Source organism: Anabrus simplex, chromosome X (assembly GCF_040414725.1).
Source record: "Anabrus simplex isolate iqAnaSimp1 chromosome X, ASM4041472v1, whole genome shotgun sequence".
In the NCBI taxonomy this organism is placed as follows: Eukaryota; Metazoa; Arthropoda; class Insecta; order Orthoptera; family Tettigoniidae; genus Anabrus; species Anabrus simplex.
This window is the reverse complement of record NC_090279.1, coordinates 182,304,703-182,323,132: the sequence shown is the minus strand read 5'-3', so window position 1 is coordinate 182,323,132 and position 18,430 is coordinate 182,304,703. Positions and strand designations below refer to the sequence as shown.

The following is an 18,430-nucleotide window of genomic DNA, read 5'->3' as shown; positions in this document are numbered from 1 at the left end:
GCAGTGCGACGGATTTCTAGTCGGGGCCAAGATAGGTGGTTATATGAAGGAGTTACCTGGTCATAGTACGGTAGGTTACAGACGTATCTCACACAGGCATTTCAACCACGTTGTAATCTGCTCAGTAACTTTCACCCAGTGTCTCTATAAGCCGCGTCACAATAGTCGAAATGAGGGAAAACCAGAGCTTCTACCAACATTTTTTGAGTTTTTCAGGAAAAAATTATTTATACCCGCGCAACATGTGCAATGCAGAGAATGTTTCCTGGGTGATGTTCGTGATATGCGTTTTCCATGACATGTCATCATCGAAAGCAACGCCTAGGACTTTTACTGATGACATGAATGGTATGTTAGTATTACATAACCTTATAGATGGAATCTCTGGTCGATTGACCTTCGCGAGTAGTTTCAGGTATCCAAGGATGATGGCTTGCGTTTTGGCTGGGTTTAACGTAAGACCACATCTCAAAGACCAAGAAGAAAATGATGTTAGATCCTGATTGATTTTGTCTATGATAGTAAATATTAGATCTGGAGATGTATGGAGGTACATTTGTACATCATTAGCGTAAATACGGTATTTACAGTGCGTTGGGTTTTGGGAGACATCATTAATGTAAATAGACAAGAGAAGGGGTCTTAACACGGACCCTTGGGGGACACGCAGGTATGAAATGAGATATCTTAATAATGAGACGCTGTTTGACCCGAGTTTAAGTATCACAAAGTGAAACCTCTATCAGTGGGCCCTTCTGACAAAGAACGCCAAGTATCGTGGAGATAATATTGCTGAATTGCATTGAATCAGACTTTACCCAGTCGACCAACCGTATGTGAACTCGTTGATATCGATTTTAAGCGGCAGTTCCCAAGATTCTATTTGTGTGTTTGAGTTCCATGTGCCTGTGCTATTTGAAACTGTAAACGCTGTAAACCTTCGTTTCGTGTGCTTACTAATTAGAAACGTATCTCCGCCGGAATCTGGGCTGACAGTCTCTGAAATAACAAATAGGAAATACATTTATGTTGGGTACGCTCAACCCATCTGTGGCAGTTACGGAATAATAGCGTTTCTAGCCATTTTCGTGTGATGACCTGGATATTCATGGGTAACATTAATGGACATTTCCAGTACTCATTTAGCAACTGTTTCGATGCTACCGGACTAACTAAACCAGTGAGCGTTCCTGTATGCCACCCATTCTCTATCTATATCCTGAACTTACTGACTGTTCTTTCGAAATCCTAGCTGGTCACTACTTGGATTGAAGATCACTCGTATCCCCTCTAGAAGCCAGTCGGATTATTTTTTATGGAAACATGAAAATGTACGTCACGAACTTAGCGATACTAAATGTGTGACACGATGTTACCCAGCAAGAGTATTGGTGGAAGGCCATGACTGAGAGACATATAGAAGGCTCTTTTATCAATCCTACACTTGTCCACTCCCCATTTCATATAGATGTCTCTCGGAAGCGATCCGTTAGACGCAAATAAATTCATCATTATCAATAAGTTTAATTTCTTGAATGATTATTTGATTTTTCCAAAGGGCAATTGGGCACATTTTTTTTTTCATTTTCATTCTAGGGAGCTGTGGCCAAAGCAAGGCAGGAGGCAAAGAACAGAGGCCGATATCATGCCACCAACGCGACTCCTGGTAAACTGTACGCCAAGAAGTGTGACGTCGGTAAGGAACAAGACATCCTGGCTCTGTTCAAGTGGATCAAGGATACCTTGGGAGGAGTCGATATCTTGATCAACAACGCGGCCATCGGCGGGAACGATAAGATTTCAGGTAACTGATGAACACATCAGCTCGATAACAGCACTTGAAATGTGTTTGATCGAATTCAACATAAACACTCACCTTTTCATATTTCACTGATACTGTATCAAACCACTCTCTGCACAATGAAGAAATGTGCACTATGATATAAATAATATATAACAGAGTGAATCAGCTAAAATGTTCGCTTCAAATAACTCGTAAACCGTTAAAGATATTGGACTTCAGAAATGTTTTGAAGGGGTTCATAATATCTTTTCCAGAGTACCAATATCTGTCGAGATAAAGGAAGTAAGTTTGCTGTTTTTAATGGGATCACACTGATTAGTACATGGATAGTGCCCGGATGTTTATGGCCTAAAAATGTTAGAAAATAATATGCAAGCATTTATGACCTAAATTGTATTAAAATATGACTTGAAAGTTTTTGGTCACATTTTCGAAATCTTGTCACAGTACATTGAAAATATATTTTTAAAATCAAGAATGTTCTGTAATAATATTAATTTATTATATTTTGAATTTATTTAATTACCCAATTCGAAAGATAACTCTCGACTTTGCACAGAATGAAATAAATTTCACATTCTGTTGGGTGATAAGAAATCATTACAATAGCAAATTAAATATTTTTTTTAAGTTTACAAATAGGAACGATTTTCACGCAAAATTGACTTGTAACGGGAAAAGGATCGCTCAACATTGCAGGATGTTATTGGGCCATATTTTAAATACGTCAAATCATTAGAGTTAAAGTGAGGCTCACCTCTCTGTCGCTTTATCCGCATACAGCTTGCCCTCATAATTCACATAAATACATACTTCTAAGAAAGATAATTGTAAGAAATTACAGACAAACACTAAAAGAATGTAAAAAATCCGTCTTCGAGACGACTGAAACCAGGTAAGCGAAAATGAAATGAAATGAAAAGATTAAAAAAATGACAAAAAAAAAAGAAAATTCACGGGGAAATAAGACCATAATATGAAATATTACCGTAAAATTACAAAAAACGTTAAAGGAGCCAAAATATGACTTTGTATGACCCGTTAAACTGCCTGGCCGAGGCGGTAAAGGCGTGCTCGGTTCGCCCGGAAGGACGAGGGTTCGAATCCCCGTCAGGAAGTCGTAAAATTTAAGAAACGAGATTTCCACTTCCGGAGGTGCATATGGCCCTGAGGTTCACTCAGCCTACACCAAAATTGAGTACAAGGTTAATTCCTGGGGGCAAAGGCGGCCGGGAGTAGAGCTAACCACTCTACCCCATCACGTGCCGAGGTTAACAATGGTGGAAGCCTTTACCTTCCACTCCTCCAAGGGCCTTCATGGCCTGTACGGAGGTGAAAAAAAATGACCCGTTAAAATTGCCTAATTTTAGGCACCGTAGATAAAATCATACTTAACTTGAATCTTTCATTGAAATAATATAAAGAACTAAAATATGACATGTCATAAATATCCGGGCCCTAGTCATGGAAATCGCAATTTTTTTTTTGCTAGGGGCTTTACGTTGCACCGACACAGATAGGTCTTATGACGACGATGGGATAGGAAAGGCCTAGGAGTTGGAAGGAAGCGACCGTGGCCTTAATTAAGGTACAGCCCCAGCATTTGCCTGGTGTGAAAATGGGAAACCACGGAAAACCATTTTCAGGGCTGCCGATAGTGGGATTCGAACCTACTATCTCCCGGATGCAAGCTCACAGCCGCGCGCCTCTACGCGCACGGCCAACTCGCCCGGTACATTGCAAATTCAGGTGTGTGGTTACTTTCAAAATCTATCCACTATTTATCGAGAAAATACTCAAGCATGCTTCATTCGCCAACCGTTGGCAGCCCTAATCAGGCAACCAAGTCTTTTGCTATCATGTTAACTATTGTGCGTCTAATTATGTACGTACCTTCAGCTTTCTTTCCATTAATAATGATTTTACCGAATAAGTACAACTTTTGTTGAATTTGAAACATTCAGTCAGGATAATATTAGTACCGCTTAGAAGCCGATGATCACATAAGCAGAGCTCTGCGTAGATATAAAAAATATATTCCGCTCCGCATCCGCGAATGAGGTATCTGCGGATATTGCAACTGTTTAGCTGTATATTATACACCCCAGTAAAAGACCTATACACTCAGACTAAAATTCCACCTCTCAGCATAATTACAGAGCTTAATTCTGCCTTACTAATGTATAAAATAAAAAGAAACATAATATTTCACAACACTACTTTAATAACCAATTCAGACAACCACAGGTATCAAACTAGACATGCAGATGACTTGGCCTTGTATCACATCCACTCTTCAAAATATGGGAAGAACAGTTGTAAATTCTCAGCAATTCAAGCATACAACAAACTTCCTGCTGACGTAAAAATTGCCCCTACTTTAATAACTTTCAAACGAAAGGCAAAGGAAAATCTATGGATTAGATACTTCATAAGTGAAATATAAATATGTAATGTTTAAAACAAACACTCGCCCCGCTTTGTCAATCCTGCTGCATTGTTACTCACTTGTAGTACTAAGTAGTTTAAGTATCTTAGTATAATTAAGGAACTATTGAATGGTATTTTATTTTTATTTTTTACACTTTCTGTATTGATGTCTCTACTTTCCCTATTTAAGTCACCTGATTATATCATTGTAAGTATTCAGAGTTTGTATATCCGCCATTGAATATATCATTCATTGCACAATTCCTCTGTATGAGTCTTTGGCTCGTTGGAATTAATTATTGAAATAAATATCTAATCTAATCCTCGCCTCACACCACTACTCTACAGCGGCAGCCCGGTGTCTATGATCGGCTTATAGGATTTACTACGTCTACTGCAACCGGAGTTGCCAAATCGTCTAATGCACTCGACACGAAGAAAGGGTAAAGACTGAAGAGGGTGGTTTGGCAAACTCGCCAAACCAAACAAGGATCACTTAGAACTCGTTCACTCAGCAGGGTGCAGGCAGTGATTGACAGCTGGCTTCCAGCTCGCTTCCAGGAATGAGGCCATCATGTTTTAACACCAAGTATAGATCTGTTGACAGAAATTTTTTTTTGCTAGTTGTTTTACGTCGCACCGACACAGATAGGTCTTATGGCGACGATGATGCAGGAAAGGGCTAGGAATGGGAAGGAAGCGGCCGTGGCCTTAGTTAAGGTATAGCTCCAGCATTTGCTTGGTGTGAAAATGGGAAACCACGGAAAACGGAAAAGTTTCCGACAGTGGGGTTCGAACCTACTATCTCCCGAATACTGGATACTGGACGCACTTAAGCGACTGCAGCTATCGAGCTCGGTACTGTTGACATAATACAATAGGCCTGACACCCGGCATTAGCCCCCTTACAGACACAGATTTGTGAGAGATTTCCTCTTGCGACAACTACAAACATTATTGAGAATTTCTCTTTCGGAACCTTTGTTCAATTCTTCCATTAATTGCGAACACGAGCCAGTTATACGGCTGTATGGACTCCAGGCTCTTTATACATCACCATTCTCACATACCGTTGTCAAGAGTCGTCTCACCACAGGCAAAAATAACTACGCGAAATGTACGAAAGACTGACTTGTCGAGATTTCTAGAGTATTCCTGAGTGGAAATCAATAAACATGATCATTTAGAAATTGTTCACACTGCTATACAGTTTACATCCTCTAAGACACTAACTTCACAGATATCTGTGCAGGGTTCTACATATAAGAAAGCAGCAATTCATCATCATCATCATCATCATCTGTTTACCCTCCAGGGTCGGCTTTTCCCTCGGACACAGCGAGGGATCCCACCTCTACCGCCTCAAGGGCAGTGTCCTGGAGCTTCAGACTCTTGGTCGGGGATACAACTGGGGAGAATGACCAGTACCTCGCCCAGGCGGCCTCACCTGCTGTGCTGAACAGGGGCCTTGTGGAGGGACGGGAAGATTGGAAGGGATAGGCAAGGAAGAGGGAAGGAAGCGGCCGTGGCCTTATGATAGGTACCATCCCGGCATTCGCCTGGAGGAGAAGTGGGAAACCACGGAAAACCACTTCCAGGATGGCTGAGGTGGGAATCGAACCGACCTCTACTCAGTTGACCTCCCGAGGCTGAGTGGACCCCGTTCCAGCCCTCATACCACTTTTCAAATTTCGTGGCAGAGCCGGGAATCGAACCCGGGCCTCCGGGGGTGGCAGCTAATCACGCTAACCACTACACCACAGAGGCGGACAAGCAGCAATTAAGGACTAAAAGGGAGAAACACGGCTCCGGTGGTGTGGACATGTCTCTAGAAGCGGCGAAAATTCGTTGTCAAAAACAGCTCTCCGCTATGATCCCGGAGGAAATGAATCCCCTTGACGCTCGAAGAAACTGTGGCTGGACAGAATCAGGGAGGTCATGCAAGTGCCCTCGATAGATAGAAGTGGCGATTAGCAATCAAACAAGCGGAACCTGCACCATCGTGAAATACACGGAAAAAAGTAGGTCAGGATGCTAACGTTATCTATTCGAAGCCGTCGTAAACAGTGTTGCCAACTTATATTTTCAACATCCGCTAAATACTACTAAAAATTCCGCTAAAATTCCGCCAAGAAATCCGATCTCAAATAATAATAATAATAATAATAATAATAATAATAATAATAATAATAGTAATAATAATAATAATAATAATAATAATAATAATAATAATAATAATGATAATAATAATAAATGTCTGCACTCGCCTGATCTGTGAGTTTCACTGGGATTAACCCCCTGCCTGCGAGCCGGCGGGATAAAACTTGTAGGCGTTTTAGTGCCGGGTGCAAACTAGGTGAATCCCCTACCTCAAGGGCCACACACAGAACAGGCCAGTTCATTAAACGTCTTCCTTCATAGCATAAATATATATGCTACTCTTTCACAGTTTCATTATCTGTCGTCAACTAAGAGATAAGTACCCTTTCCCCACGCATTACAAATTTATGATACCATGATCTCATAACATCAAATCCAAATAACATGTTTTCCTCATGTGACTGCTAGCTCCTGACAAGAAATACGGAACAGCTCGGAGACGGACTGCAATACGAATTTTTTTTAAAAACGTAAAATTGATAAAACACTAAATTCCGCTAAAATAAATCTAGAATTCCGCCAAAAAATCCGCTGTCCGCTAAATGATATTTTTCTCCGCCGACAGTCTTCCTATTCCGCCAAATTTAGTGGAAAATCCGCTAAGTTGGCAACACTGGTCGTAAATTCATTTTTCCTGTACCTGTTCCTTCAGCGACTCTGAAGGTTTAAAAATCGTACGATGTTAGCACAGTGTATTCATGGACACACTAGGGTGAATGCCTGGATCATAAGAAGATAAACTCAACGAGATGGCTACGCAATTTTGATCACCTTGCCAGGAGCTTACGTTTGGGAGATGGTGGCTTCGAACCTCGCTGTAGGCAGCCTTGAAGATGGTTTTCTGTGGTTTCCCATTTTTACATTAGGCCTTAATTAAGGCCACTGTTATTTTCGTCCCTGTTTATCCCATCGTAGTTTTGAGACCCTTCCTAGACTAAGTCATAGGATGTAAAATAGCTCTACATACACATCCTTACTACTTGCTACACCGAGCTCAATAGCTGCAGTCGCTTCAGTGCGGCCAGTATCCAGTAATCGGGAGATTGTGGGTTCGAGCCCCGCTGTCGGCAGCCCTGAAGATGGTTTTCCGTGGTTTCCCATTTTCACACCAGGCAAATGCCGGGGCTGTACCTTAATTAAGGTCACGGCCGCTTCCTTCCACTTCCTAGGCCTTTCCTATCCCATCGTCGTCATAAGACCTATCTGTGTCGGTGCGACGTAAAGCAAAAAAAAAAACTACTTGCTACATGCTTCTTCTCTGTTTTCACCTTCTTTACATGTTTTTTGTCACATTCCTTTTATAATATTACATACTTTTGATGGTGCCTTCCATTCTCTGTTTAATAACTGAACAAGAGTGTGAAATTCTGGTTCACCACAGAAACACGCAATAGTGATTACATCCCTCGATACAGGGTTTGCGTCAGGAAGAGCATCCGGCCCTAAAACAGGGCCAAATCCATATGTCCGACGCAGTTCACACCTCCTTCCTTAGTGGAGAAAACATTACATTATTATTCCATTACAGTAGGCTGAAAGTAAGATTTATAGGAATTTCTACAAGCCTTGTTGTCTTATCCGCTAATTCTTTCCTTTATTTTCTTTAATTATTAACAAAATAACTAGTGGAAATACGCACAAAATGTCGTTCGTCGCGTCTAACCGATTTCTATAGCGCCACAGCAAGTAGTGGAGACAGCATGTGCTGTGAGGAAGGGTACAGGGGTATGTATTAGCCAAAGTCATGGACACTGAGGTATGATTCACCCGCTTGCCACGCGCATTTGTCAGTTTGGCGGTCTCTTTAGTGTCTTTAGTGTCACCGAGATTGATAGCTGCAGTCGCTTAAGTGCGGCCGGTATCCAGTATTCGGGAGATAGTAGGTTCGAACCCCACTGTCGGCAGCCCTGAAAATGGTTTTCCGTGGTTTCCCATTTTCACACCAGGCAAATGCTGGGTCTGTACCTTAATTAAGGCCACGGCCGCTTCCCTCCCACTCCTAGCCCCTCCCTGTCCCATCGTCACCATAAGACCTATCTGTGTCGGTGCGACGTAAAGCAACTAGCAAAAAAAAAAAAAAGTGCGGCCAGAATCTGCTATTTGGAGACAGTGGGTTCGAATCCCACTGTCGACAGTCTTGAAGATAGTTTTGCGTGGTTTCCCCATTTTCACACCAGGTGAATACTGGGACTGTACCTTAATGAAGGCCATCACCACTTCCTTCCCACTCCTAACTCTTTCCTATCCTATCGTCGCCATAAGATCTATCTGTGTTGATGCGACGTAAAGCCAATTGTAAAAAAAAAAAAAAAAAAAAAAAATTGGAGTCAAATACTAAATTATTTTAATTGTATATTCACGCCGTACTTCTACTGAATTTTAATATTGTTCCTTTGGTGAAAGTTTTATTGTGTAATATTGCATCAAAATCTCAAATAACCATTTTTACCGCACTTAAGGCGGTAACTCTCGCCCCCTTTTCTAATTCCCAAACACCGCTACTGCCTCCTTACCATCTATATTTTTCTCTCTGATCTTTCTTGTTTTCATAGTGTTTCCATATGTTTATTGCAAAAAATACACCGATTTTTCCTATTTTTTGTCTTATTGCTTTATTTTTATGTTCTCCTATCAGCCACGAAATTATCCCTCTCATTTTCCCTTTTTTGTTGATATTTCAGTCCTTATTTAGTCCCAGTGTAGCATTGATGGTTATTCTCTAAAAGTTACACAGATATGAAAATATTATCATTCTCCTCCAATTTCACCAATCTCCCCATTGGCCACTATTTACTCTTCGCCGCCTTAACTCCTTGGATCCAAGTTCTTCCTTCTAAATTGCAATCAACTGGTTGATATTAAACTCCAATGTCAAAAATTGAAGTTCTAAAGTACCCCATACACGATCAAGCAATTTGCGCAACAATGGGTTTGTGCAACGTCCTGTATGTGCAAACTTTGGTACACACAGGTTGCAATGTTTTGTGCAAACCTCAGTTCATTTTAGAAATTTGAACGTTTACATTATCATTAATTTCCTCCATGCCCTTGACATCTTCATTGATATTGTCCATTGTGGATGTTCCCTGCATTTCAGTCACCTGGTCCCTCAGAAAATCTATATCGGTGAAATGCCACAAATTGTGTCTTCACTTCCTGCTCTGGATTTCGTACGGTACGAAGTACGAAGGGTATTAATTTTGGTACGCACTAGGGCCCTCTCTGCTTTGGGATCAATCTCCTTAATCTTCTCCACCAGTTTCTCATACGCCGCATCCTTCATATTCCTATTTTTATACACCTCACTCTTCACTTCGCGATAAACTGAAGGGAAAACTTACGAGAATTATATTTCCTTATTTATTCACTTCTCAAATTGTCCATCATCATAGTATTCCACATTCATCACATATACCACGGTAATCAAAACTTCTTAACAATAACTAACAATAAGGTTATAAAATCTTGTATATTCCTTTTACTACTATCTCTTGAAATTTATTTCTAATTAAAGGAATGTGTTGATCAAATTAAAGCTGCTAACTTTTTATTTTAATAGTTTAACTCCATTAACATTTCTCAATACTGAAATGAGCTCTCGCCAGAATTCTTTATGAACGTTTTGTGTTGACGCCATACTAAACCGGACTCAGGTAGATACAGGTGAGGTCTTCACACGGTCAACTATCGTCAAACACTGCCATAAAGCCATAGACGTTCAAACCGCTTATCAAGCAGAGTGTGTTGCGCAAATTATTTCGGTCCCTCCCAATTTATTTCAAACAGTTGTGCAACTATAGCTCATTCCACGTTAAAGAAAACAGTACAGCTCTTATGGTCCTACAGGGAGTGAACACACCCCCTCTGAGACATCCATAATTCCTCGTTATTAAGGGATATTATACTGTACTTTGTTATGTATTATCGAAGGTAGAAAGGAAAGGATGTCCGCCTCTGTGGTGTAGTGGTTAGCGTGATTAGCTTCCACCCCCGGAGGCACGGGTTCGATTCCCGGCTCAGCCACGAAATTTTAAAAGTGGTACGAGGGGTGTTCGATTCCCACCTCAACCATCCTTGAAGTATTTTCCGTGGTTTCCCACTTCTCTTCCAGACAAATGCCGGGATGGTACCTAACTTAAGGCCACGGCCACTTCCTTCCCTCTTCCTTGTCTGTCCATTTCAATCTTCCCATCGCACCACAAGCTGTTCAGCATAGCAGGCCGCCTGGGCGAGTTACTGCTCCTCCTTCCCAGTTGTATCCCCAGACCTAAAGTCTGACGCTCCAGGACACTGCCCTTGAGATGGTAGAGATAGGATCCCTCGCTGAGTCCGAGGGAAAACCAACCCTGGAGGGTAAACTGCTTAAGAAAGAAAAAAAAGGATGAGGCTATTTTGTCCTCAGTTATTAAAATAACTATAAGTTATATTATTTTCTTTTTCATAAATATATTTCTAGGGAGGAACCACAATGTCAGGAAGAGACATCGCTTCGTTGCCTTCCTTCATTTTCCTTCTGTGCCCGGCTCCATGGCTAAATGGTTAGCGTTCTGGCCTTTGGTCACAGGGGTCTCGGGTTCGATTCCCAGCAGGGTCGGGAATTTTAACCATAATTGGTTTTTTTACCTTAAACTTAAATGCTGAGGTTTTTTTATGTCATCGTCATCATCATCATCATCTGTTTACCCTCCAGGTTCGGTTTTTCCCTCGGACTTAGCGAGGGATCCCACCTCTACCGCCTCAAGGGCAGTGTCCTGGAGCTTCAGACTCTTGGTCGGGGATACAACTGGGGAGTATGACCAGTACGTCGCCCAGGCGGCCTCACCTGCTATGCTGAACAGGGGCCTTGTGGAGGGATGGGAAGATTGGAAGGGATAGGCAAGGAAGAGGAAAGGAAGCGGCCGTGGCCTTAAGTTAGGTACCATCCCGGCATTCGCCTGGAGGAGAAGTGGGGAAACCACGGAAAACCACTTCCAGGATGGCTGAGGTGGGAATCGAACCCACCTCTACTCAGTTGACCTCCCGAGGCTGAGTGGACCCCGTTCCAGCCCTCGTACCACTTTTCAAATTTCGTGGCAGAGCCGGGAATCGAACCCGGGCCTCCGGGGGTGGCAGCTAATCACGCTAACCACTACACCACAGAGGCGGACGGTTTTTTTTTTATGTACAAACCAAAAATTGCCCCTGTAAAATCCCGTCCTCTTTAGTTCATAAAAATAATTTGTAGCTTAGTTTCCTCTGCTTTTTGTCTTGAACTTAAGGGTACTGAATTTCACAAATGTATGTGCCGCCATTTTCCCGTGATAATGTTGAGCAGATCAATTCGATAAGAGAGAGTATTATATTGTTTTCTTAACATGGAATTAGCTATAGTCAATCCGTGCCGTACACCATGAAAATGTTTGTGCAAAACATTTTGTAGCGCATATCGCTTGATAGTGTATAGAGCCCCTTAAGATAACAGTACGACTCCGCCTCTCCTCATTGATATCTTTTAAAGATTAAACCTGAGTTGTTGATTACATATTATATAACCATTTATTTAAACTCTTACAAAGACCTCTTGTGCTTGTCTTGAATTGATATCTGATCGTATGTCCTTCTCAAGCAATAAAATACAGACACTTCAATCGAGTGCTTGACCACTGCCTTCGTGATTTACAGTGCACCCCATGATAAGAGACGGGCTGACAGATTAGAGAAATTTTGCCTTGACGTGATTTTTTGATACGATATGCGCTAGTGTCACGTCACCGAATACGGTAAAAACGAAAATAGATAATATCTTACAACGATAATTTGATAAGGTAAATCCGGGACAGATGCCGCCCCGGTAGAGATGCCGCATACACTGTAGCTAAAGGTTCCCATCGTTACAGCTAGATGGCAATATGTGTGGTTTTTCAGTTTCTAAGGAAGAACTACTGTCTGCGAGTGTGACAAAATTTGCTCGTATATTACGCCAATTATAGCCGATATCATGAGGCGAGTACATGTTTCCTCCTGACAAAGTTTTTGCGTGTGTTAATTTATTGTATATTAAGTTGGCTTCAAATGCTTAAATCAGACGTTTTTAGTACAGTAGACGTCAGAAACATAACTGTAGTTGAGAGTAAGCTAATTTTGGGCCATGATAGCCTTGAGGTATGAAAACAGGAGGGTGCGGCGTCTCTCCCTGATAGTTGGCCTTCGGGCTGAGCAGCGGTCGCTGTGCAGGCCAGAGCCATTTCAAGGGTGTTAAGTGCCGTGGGGTTTTATATATCACAGTAAGAATCCATTGCACATGCACATTTATAGTAAATCGAAATTAAAATATGATTTTAATGTTGTAAATTATCAGATAGATTTTTTCCATTGAATGATTATATTATGTGGATATAATTGTCTTGTAGTACGTTCTAGTGTTCGGTTATATTAAAGTTGAAGAAATTGGCTTAAATTTGATTTTGTCATTAATTATTTTACTCGCGGCATCTCTCCCGAGCAAAGTCGGCATCTATACCGGGATCCAGGGAGAGACGCCGCAGATGCAACAATTCCTTTGTTCACTCCTTTCTCCCATTTACTTTCAATTGCCAATATTTTGTTCATCCCTGATCAAGTGTACATGTTTTCAAATTATGCTCGATGAATCTGCAACAATTTTTAAAGTAAATATACCGAGATATAACAAAAGACATAAAAAGTGCAGCAACTCTACCGGAATTACCCTACTTATGGTAAAATAGATTCGAGAAAATGCGGGAATTGCTACAAAACGCAGTAGTGTATGGGACATTGAAGATCACCTATTAGAGGATATGATATTACATAACCCTAACAGAAGAAGAAACACCCACTAACGAAACATAAACAATCTAAGACTGGATTTAAACCAATTAGCGGAAGAGGAATGTCGAATCTATTTCTGATTTAAGAAAATAGATCTACTGTACGTTTTATGGTGACGATGGGACAGGAAAGGGCTAGGATTGGAAGGAAGTGACCGTGTCCTTAATTAAGGTACAGGCCCAGTATGTGCCTGGTGTGAAAATAGGATACCACGGAAAACCATCTTCAGGTCTGCTAATGGTGGGGTTCGAACCCACCATCTTCAGAATAGAAGCTCACAGCTGCGCGCCTCTAGCCGCACGGCCAACTCGCTCAGGCTCTCTCTGGGTCTGCTGTAGTAGAACTAAAAATTGAATGCCTCTGTGGTGTAGTGGTTAGTGTGATTAGCTGCCACCGCCGGAGGTCCGGGTTCGATTCCAGGCTCTGCCACGAAATTTGAAAAGTGGTACGAGGGCTGGAACGGGATCCACTCAGACTCGGAATGTCAACTGAGTAGAGTCCTACCTCAGCCATCCTCGAAGTGGTTTTTCGTGGTTTCCCACTTCTCTATTCCCCTATGCGTGGGGGTGGTAGAATAACATCCACGGTATCCCCTTCCTGTCGTAAGAGGCGACTAAAAGGGGCTCTCAACTTGGGAGCGTGGGTTGGTGACCACGGGGCCCTGAGCTGAGTCCTGGTATTGCTTCCACTTACTTGTGTGAGTCTCCTCACTGTCGTCTATCCTATCTGACCTCCTTTGATCAACTCTTGTTCTTTTCCGACCCCGACGGTATTAGAGCACTAGAGGGCTAGGGAGCCTTCCATTTTCAAGTCCTTCATGGCCTTTGTCTTCTTTGGGGCCGATACCTTCATTTCTCGAAGTGTCAGATCCCTTGCATTTTTCTCTCTCCGATTAGTGTAATATAGAGGATGGTTGCCCAGTTGCACTTCCTCTCGAAACAATTATCACCACCACCTCCCACTTCTTCTGGCAAATGGTGGGATGGTGTCTTACCTAAGGCCGCTTCTTTGTCTACTTGTCTATCCCTTCCAATCGTCCCATCCCCCAACAAGGCCCCTCTTCAGCATAGCAGGTAAGACCACCTGGGCGAGGTACTGGTTTCTTTTTAATTTAATTGACCTTTGTTGGTACAACATTTGATCAACCTCCATATATAAGGCACACTAACAAGCACGCGCAGATGTAAAAAATATAAATTGTCAGTGCAAGGTACATATAAGAATAAAAAACCAAATCGGCCACAGTCTTCATGTAGAGAATACGACACTGAATCTCTCTTCCGGGAGAAGAGAGGGAGAACAAACAAGACACAAAAGGAAACACAACACAAAACACAAGAAGAGCACAAAGTCAAATTCTTATTTCCGCGCTTCTCAAAAAATCCATCACAGCATTGAGAACTGAATTGTTTTCACCGTGCAACACCAATGCAGCGGCTGGTCGGGAACGGCACTTGTAGATTAGATAGTTCAAATAAAAAGTGGCTTCGAGAAGCTTCATAAAGGCTACACTTAAAAAAAAAAATGTAGTTGAGATCTACATCCTCCGCATACTGACATCGACAGCGCGGTGAAAGCCAAAACTTCTATGCGATGTAGATGTGAAGGCAATGATCCATGATTGAGCCGCATTCTGATTACGGAAACCGCTAGACCTCGTAACCGATGAAACTTAGGCTTAGGAGGGATGTTGGTTTGTACGACACATGTTTCCCATTCTGTGGACCATTTGTGACGAATTTGTTGTCGAGTAGTGGGAATAAAGTCCATCCGTGGGAGTTGCAGCGCTGTAAATAGCCCTTCCGGTGCACCACTTTTCGCTAGTACGTCAGCTTTTTCATTGCCGGAAATTCCACTATGTCCTTTGATCCAAATAAATTCTATGAGGCAATCTTCATAGTAGATAGTAAAAGCTCGCTCCGCGATGTCATACAAGGAACCATGTGTTTAGAAATTTCACTCGAGATATTGTAATTTCTTCATAACACTTTGGGAGTACGTAATGATGAGAGCAGAATCGAATCGCTTGTTTGGACGAAAACGAAGTGCAGCACATATGGCTAAAATTTCCATTGTATAAATAGAGGGTTTTGGTGGCAGTTGTATCCTACCGCATTCTTCACTTTGTTGACAGTAATATGCATATCCCACCGAGTCTGCGAATTTGCAACCATCCGTGAAGATGAAAGTACTATTGGGCCACACGGAGTGAATCAGAGCCGAAATGTAGTTCTGTGTATGAGCTTCTGTGGTGAGATAGCTAGGTAGATAGTATATCAGCAGTCGATGTGAAGAATACTGAAAGCTGGCTTCAAATCCGGGCATGGTTCGAGCTTTGAGAGTTAATGAGAAAATCGTTTTCAGTTCGTTGTAGCAGCGCAACAGAAGCTGTAGCTTGTATCGTGAGCGTCGTCCATGTCTCGCCTCGATAACGGTCAATCGTTGAAGTGTAATTAGAATGGGATGTTGTGAAATAGCAGAACGTTGTAACAGAAATTTCTTGCCTATCATTTCTCGGCGCATTTACAACGATAACTCTCCAGCTTCTATTAACAGAGCATTTGTTGGTGTGGATTTCATAGCACTCAAACAGATGCGGATCGCCCGAAATTTTATGGTGTTGAGTTCCTTCGTGACGTATGCAGGAGCATTCCCATACAAAAAAACACCCACAATCAATCATGGAGCGTATCATAGAACGATACAGAGTCAAAAGTATAACAGGATCAGCTCCCCGCCAGGTACGGGTCATACAGCGGAGAATATTAATTGCTCGTTCAATTTTTGGAAGAATGTGAGCAATATGGCAACTCCAAATTGGTCGACTATCAACGTGCATACCCACTAGGCGTAATAATGATTTCACTGGAAATGTGAATCGTCCTAAATGGATAACACCAAGCTGAGGTAAAGTCCTCTTCCGGGTAAAAGTCACCACAGTAGATTTCGATGGAGACAATTCAAGACCATTATTATGCAACAGTTTTTCCAGATTGCAAGCCACATAATGTAAACGAAGTTATATAACCTCGAAGCTAGAGGAAGTAATGTAAATACACACATCGTCCGCGTATTGTAAAACTTGAATCGAGTGACTGAACATATGCTCAAGATCAGCAGTATATGTTGTATACAAAAACGGGCCGAGCACTGAGCCCTGTGGGAGACCATGTAAACGACTGTGTCCATCTCGTACGTAGATTTATTGTTCTTGAAACAATGTCTGAAGACCTTATATAAAAGCTGGAGGGATATGGAATGTTTGAAGCTTACTGAAGAGAACTGGTATACTGACGCTACCATAAGCTGAGCTGATATCCAGTGAGAGAGCCGTAAGATTTCCATTAATCGCAAAAGCATGTTCTATTGCAGAAGTGAATATATCGAGATGGTCTAATGTTACTCTTTCACGGCGGAATCCATACTGCGACCGAGGAGGCAGCTGCTGGTGTCCTAACCACCACTCAAGTTGTGCTTTCATTATCCTTTCCAGAGTCTTTACCATACACGAGGGAAGAGCAACTGGTCTATAAGAAGAAGGGTCACTAGGGTCCTTTCGAGGATTCATAATAGGGATGACAATTTGAGTAATCCAATCCAAAGGTAATACTTCCCGTGTCAATATGTTGTCTAATAATAGAACATGTGCTATGTGAGGGAGATGGGATAACATCGAGTACCGGATGCTGTCCTTACCAAGGGCAGTGTTGTTATGTTTTAACGCCCACTGAATTTCCGTGTAAGTAAATGGCCGTAACAGAAAATGATTGCGATCCCAGTTGGGTGAAAAGCGCCAACGGGCCATTGCGGCACAGTCGGTGGAGCAATATGACTATGAAAAGCCTCGACGCAATCAGACGGAAACGAAGAACGTGGGGAGCTACTCCCCACCCCTTTTTAAGGATCTTACATTATTCCAGATTGTAGTAAGCGGGGTTTCTCAGTATCTTCGCCAACTGGATAGCTTTTCCTGTTTTAAAAATCTTTTGACCTGTGCATTGATGCATTGATAATTAGAATAATTTTCCCAGAAAGAAAGACGTCGATATTGTTTAAAGGCGAGTTTTCTTCTTGCAATCATTCGGGAACATTCTGTGTACCACAACGGAGTAGTGGTATGTTTCGGAAAACAGAAAGGCTGTTTCACTGGGATACTAACCGAAGTTGCAGCATTTATAATGTGTATTAAACAGTTGTATTTTAAGTGAGTTGGTAGGGAGAATTGCAGTACGAAGTTCGGAGTCTATGTTCTCGCTGAAGGCAATCCAATTTGTTCGATTGGTGTTCCATTTTGTGGTGGGGTAGAAGGTTGTAGGTAAGGCGTAGCTATTTTGGAAATGAATTTCGATAGGAAGAAAATCAGATCCCAGGGAGTATCGTCGTGCTTCCCAGGTTATGTTGGCAGCAATGGCTGGAGAACAAATAGTTCCATCTACTGCCGAAGTTCGATGTCCAGACCGAGATATAAGAGTAGGACTACCGTCGTTGAGTATGACCAGGTGGTAGTCATCCATCATATCTTGAAGGGCTATTCCAGCACGGTTGGCATAAGTACACCCCCATGCTACACTATGGGCGTTCAGATCTCCACATATAATGTATCGAGGTTCCGGTTGGTTAAATAAACTGTCCCATTCACCTGGTTGAATTACAATACGTGATGGACAATAGATGGATATTAATGTAAATGCCACCGTGGGGAGGAAGATACAAGCCGCTACCACTTGGAATGAAAGAATTCCGGAAAAAGTAAGGGATATTGCTCTGTGACGAATACTGTTGCCTATTCACAGACCACTTCCTCCATATCTATCATCTCTGTCTGAACGCAGAACACGATATCCAGGAAACATAACTGGTATACCAGCGCGAAACTAAGTCTCGGATAATGCTGCTAAGTTGATGTGCCGATCGTGTAATTCTTTTTGAAGACTGTGTTTATGAGCCAGCGCTGATTGGCTATTCCACTGAAATATTTTTAAAATAAAAGTCTCTATGAATATTTTGTGTTATTTCGTGAAGTTCCGATTCCGAAGGGATACCACGATTTGATAGGATAATTCACGTAGAAGCTGTGTAACTAGGTTAAGGATACCGGTAATAAGGGATTATGATGAGGTAAGGAGTGGTTGAGAAGAGCTGCCAGGCAAGGAACTTGCACTACGGGGTGCTATTAAGTGCGGCTGAAGTGGATAAAGATTTTGGCCC

The 18,430-nt window shown here is 42.0% G+C and overlaps 1 protein-coding gene across 2 annotated transcripts in view; it reads left to right on the top strand.

Moving 5' to 3' along the window:
- The window catches only part of LOC136885923 (dehydrogenase/reductase SDR family member 11), a 96,245-nt gene that overhangs the window by 10,124 nt on the left and 67,691 nt on the right, over positions 1–18,430 (top strand). For both annotated transcript variants that reach the window (XM_068230693.1, XM_067158622.2), the window contains exon 2: positions 1,597–1,804. In XM_068230693.1, the coding sequence (XP_068086794.1) occupies positions 1,597–1,804 (208 nt within the window). The remainder of the gene's footprint in view (positions 1–1,596; positions 1,805–18,430) is intronic.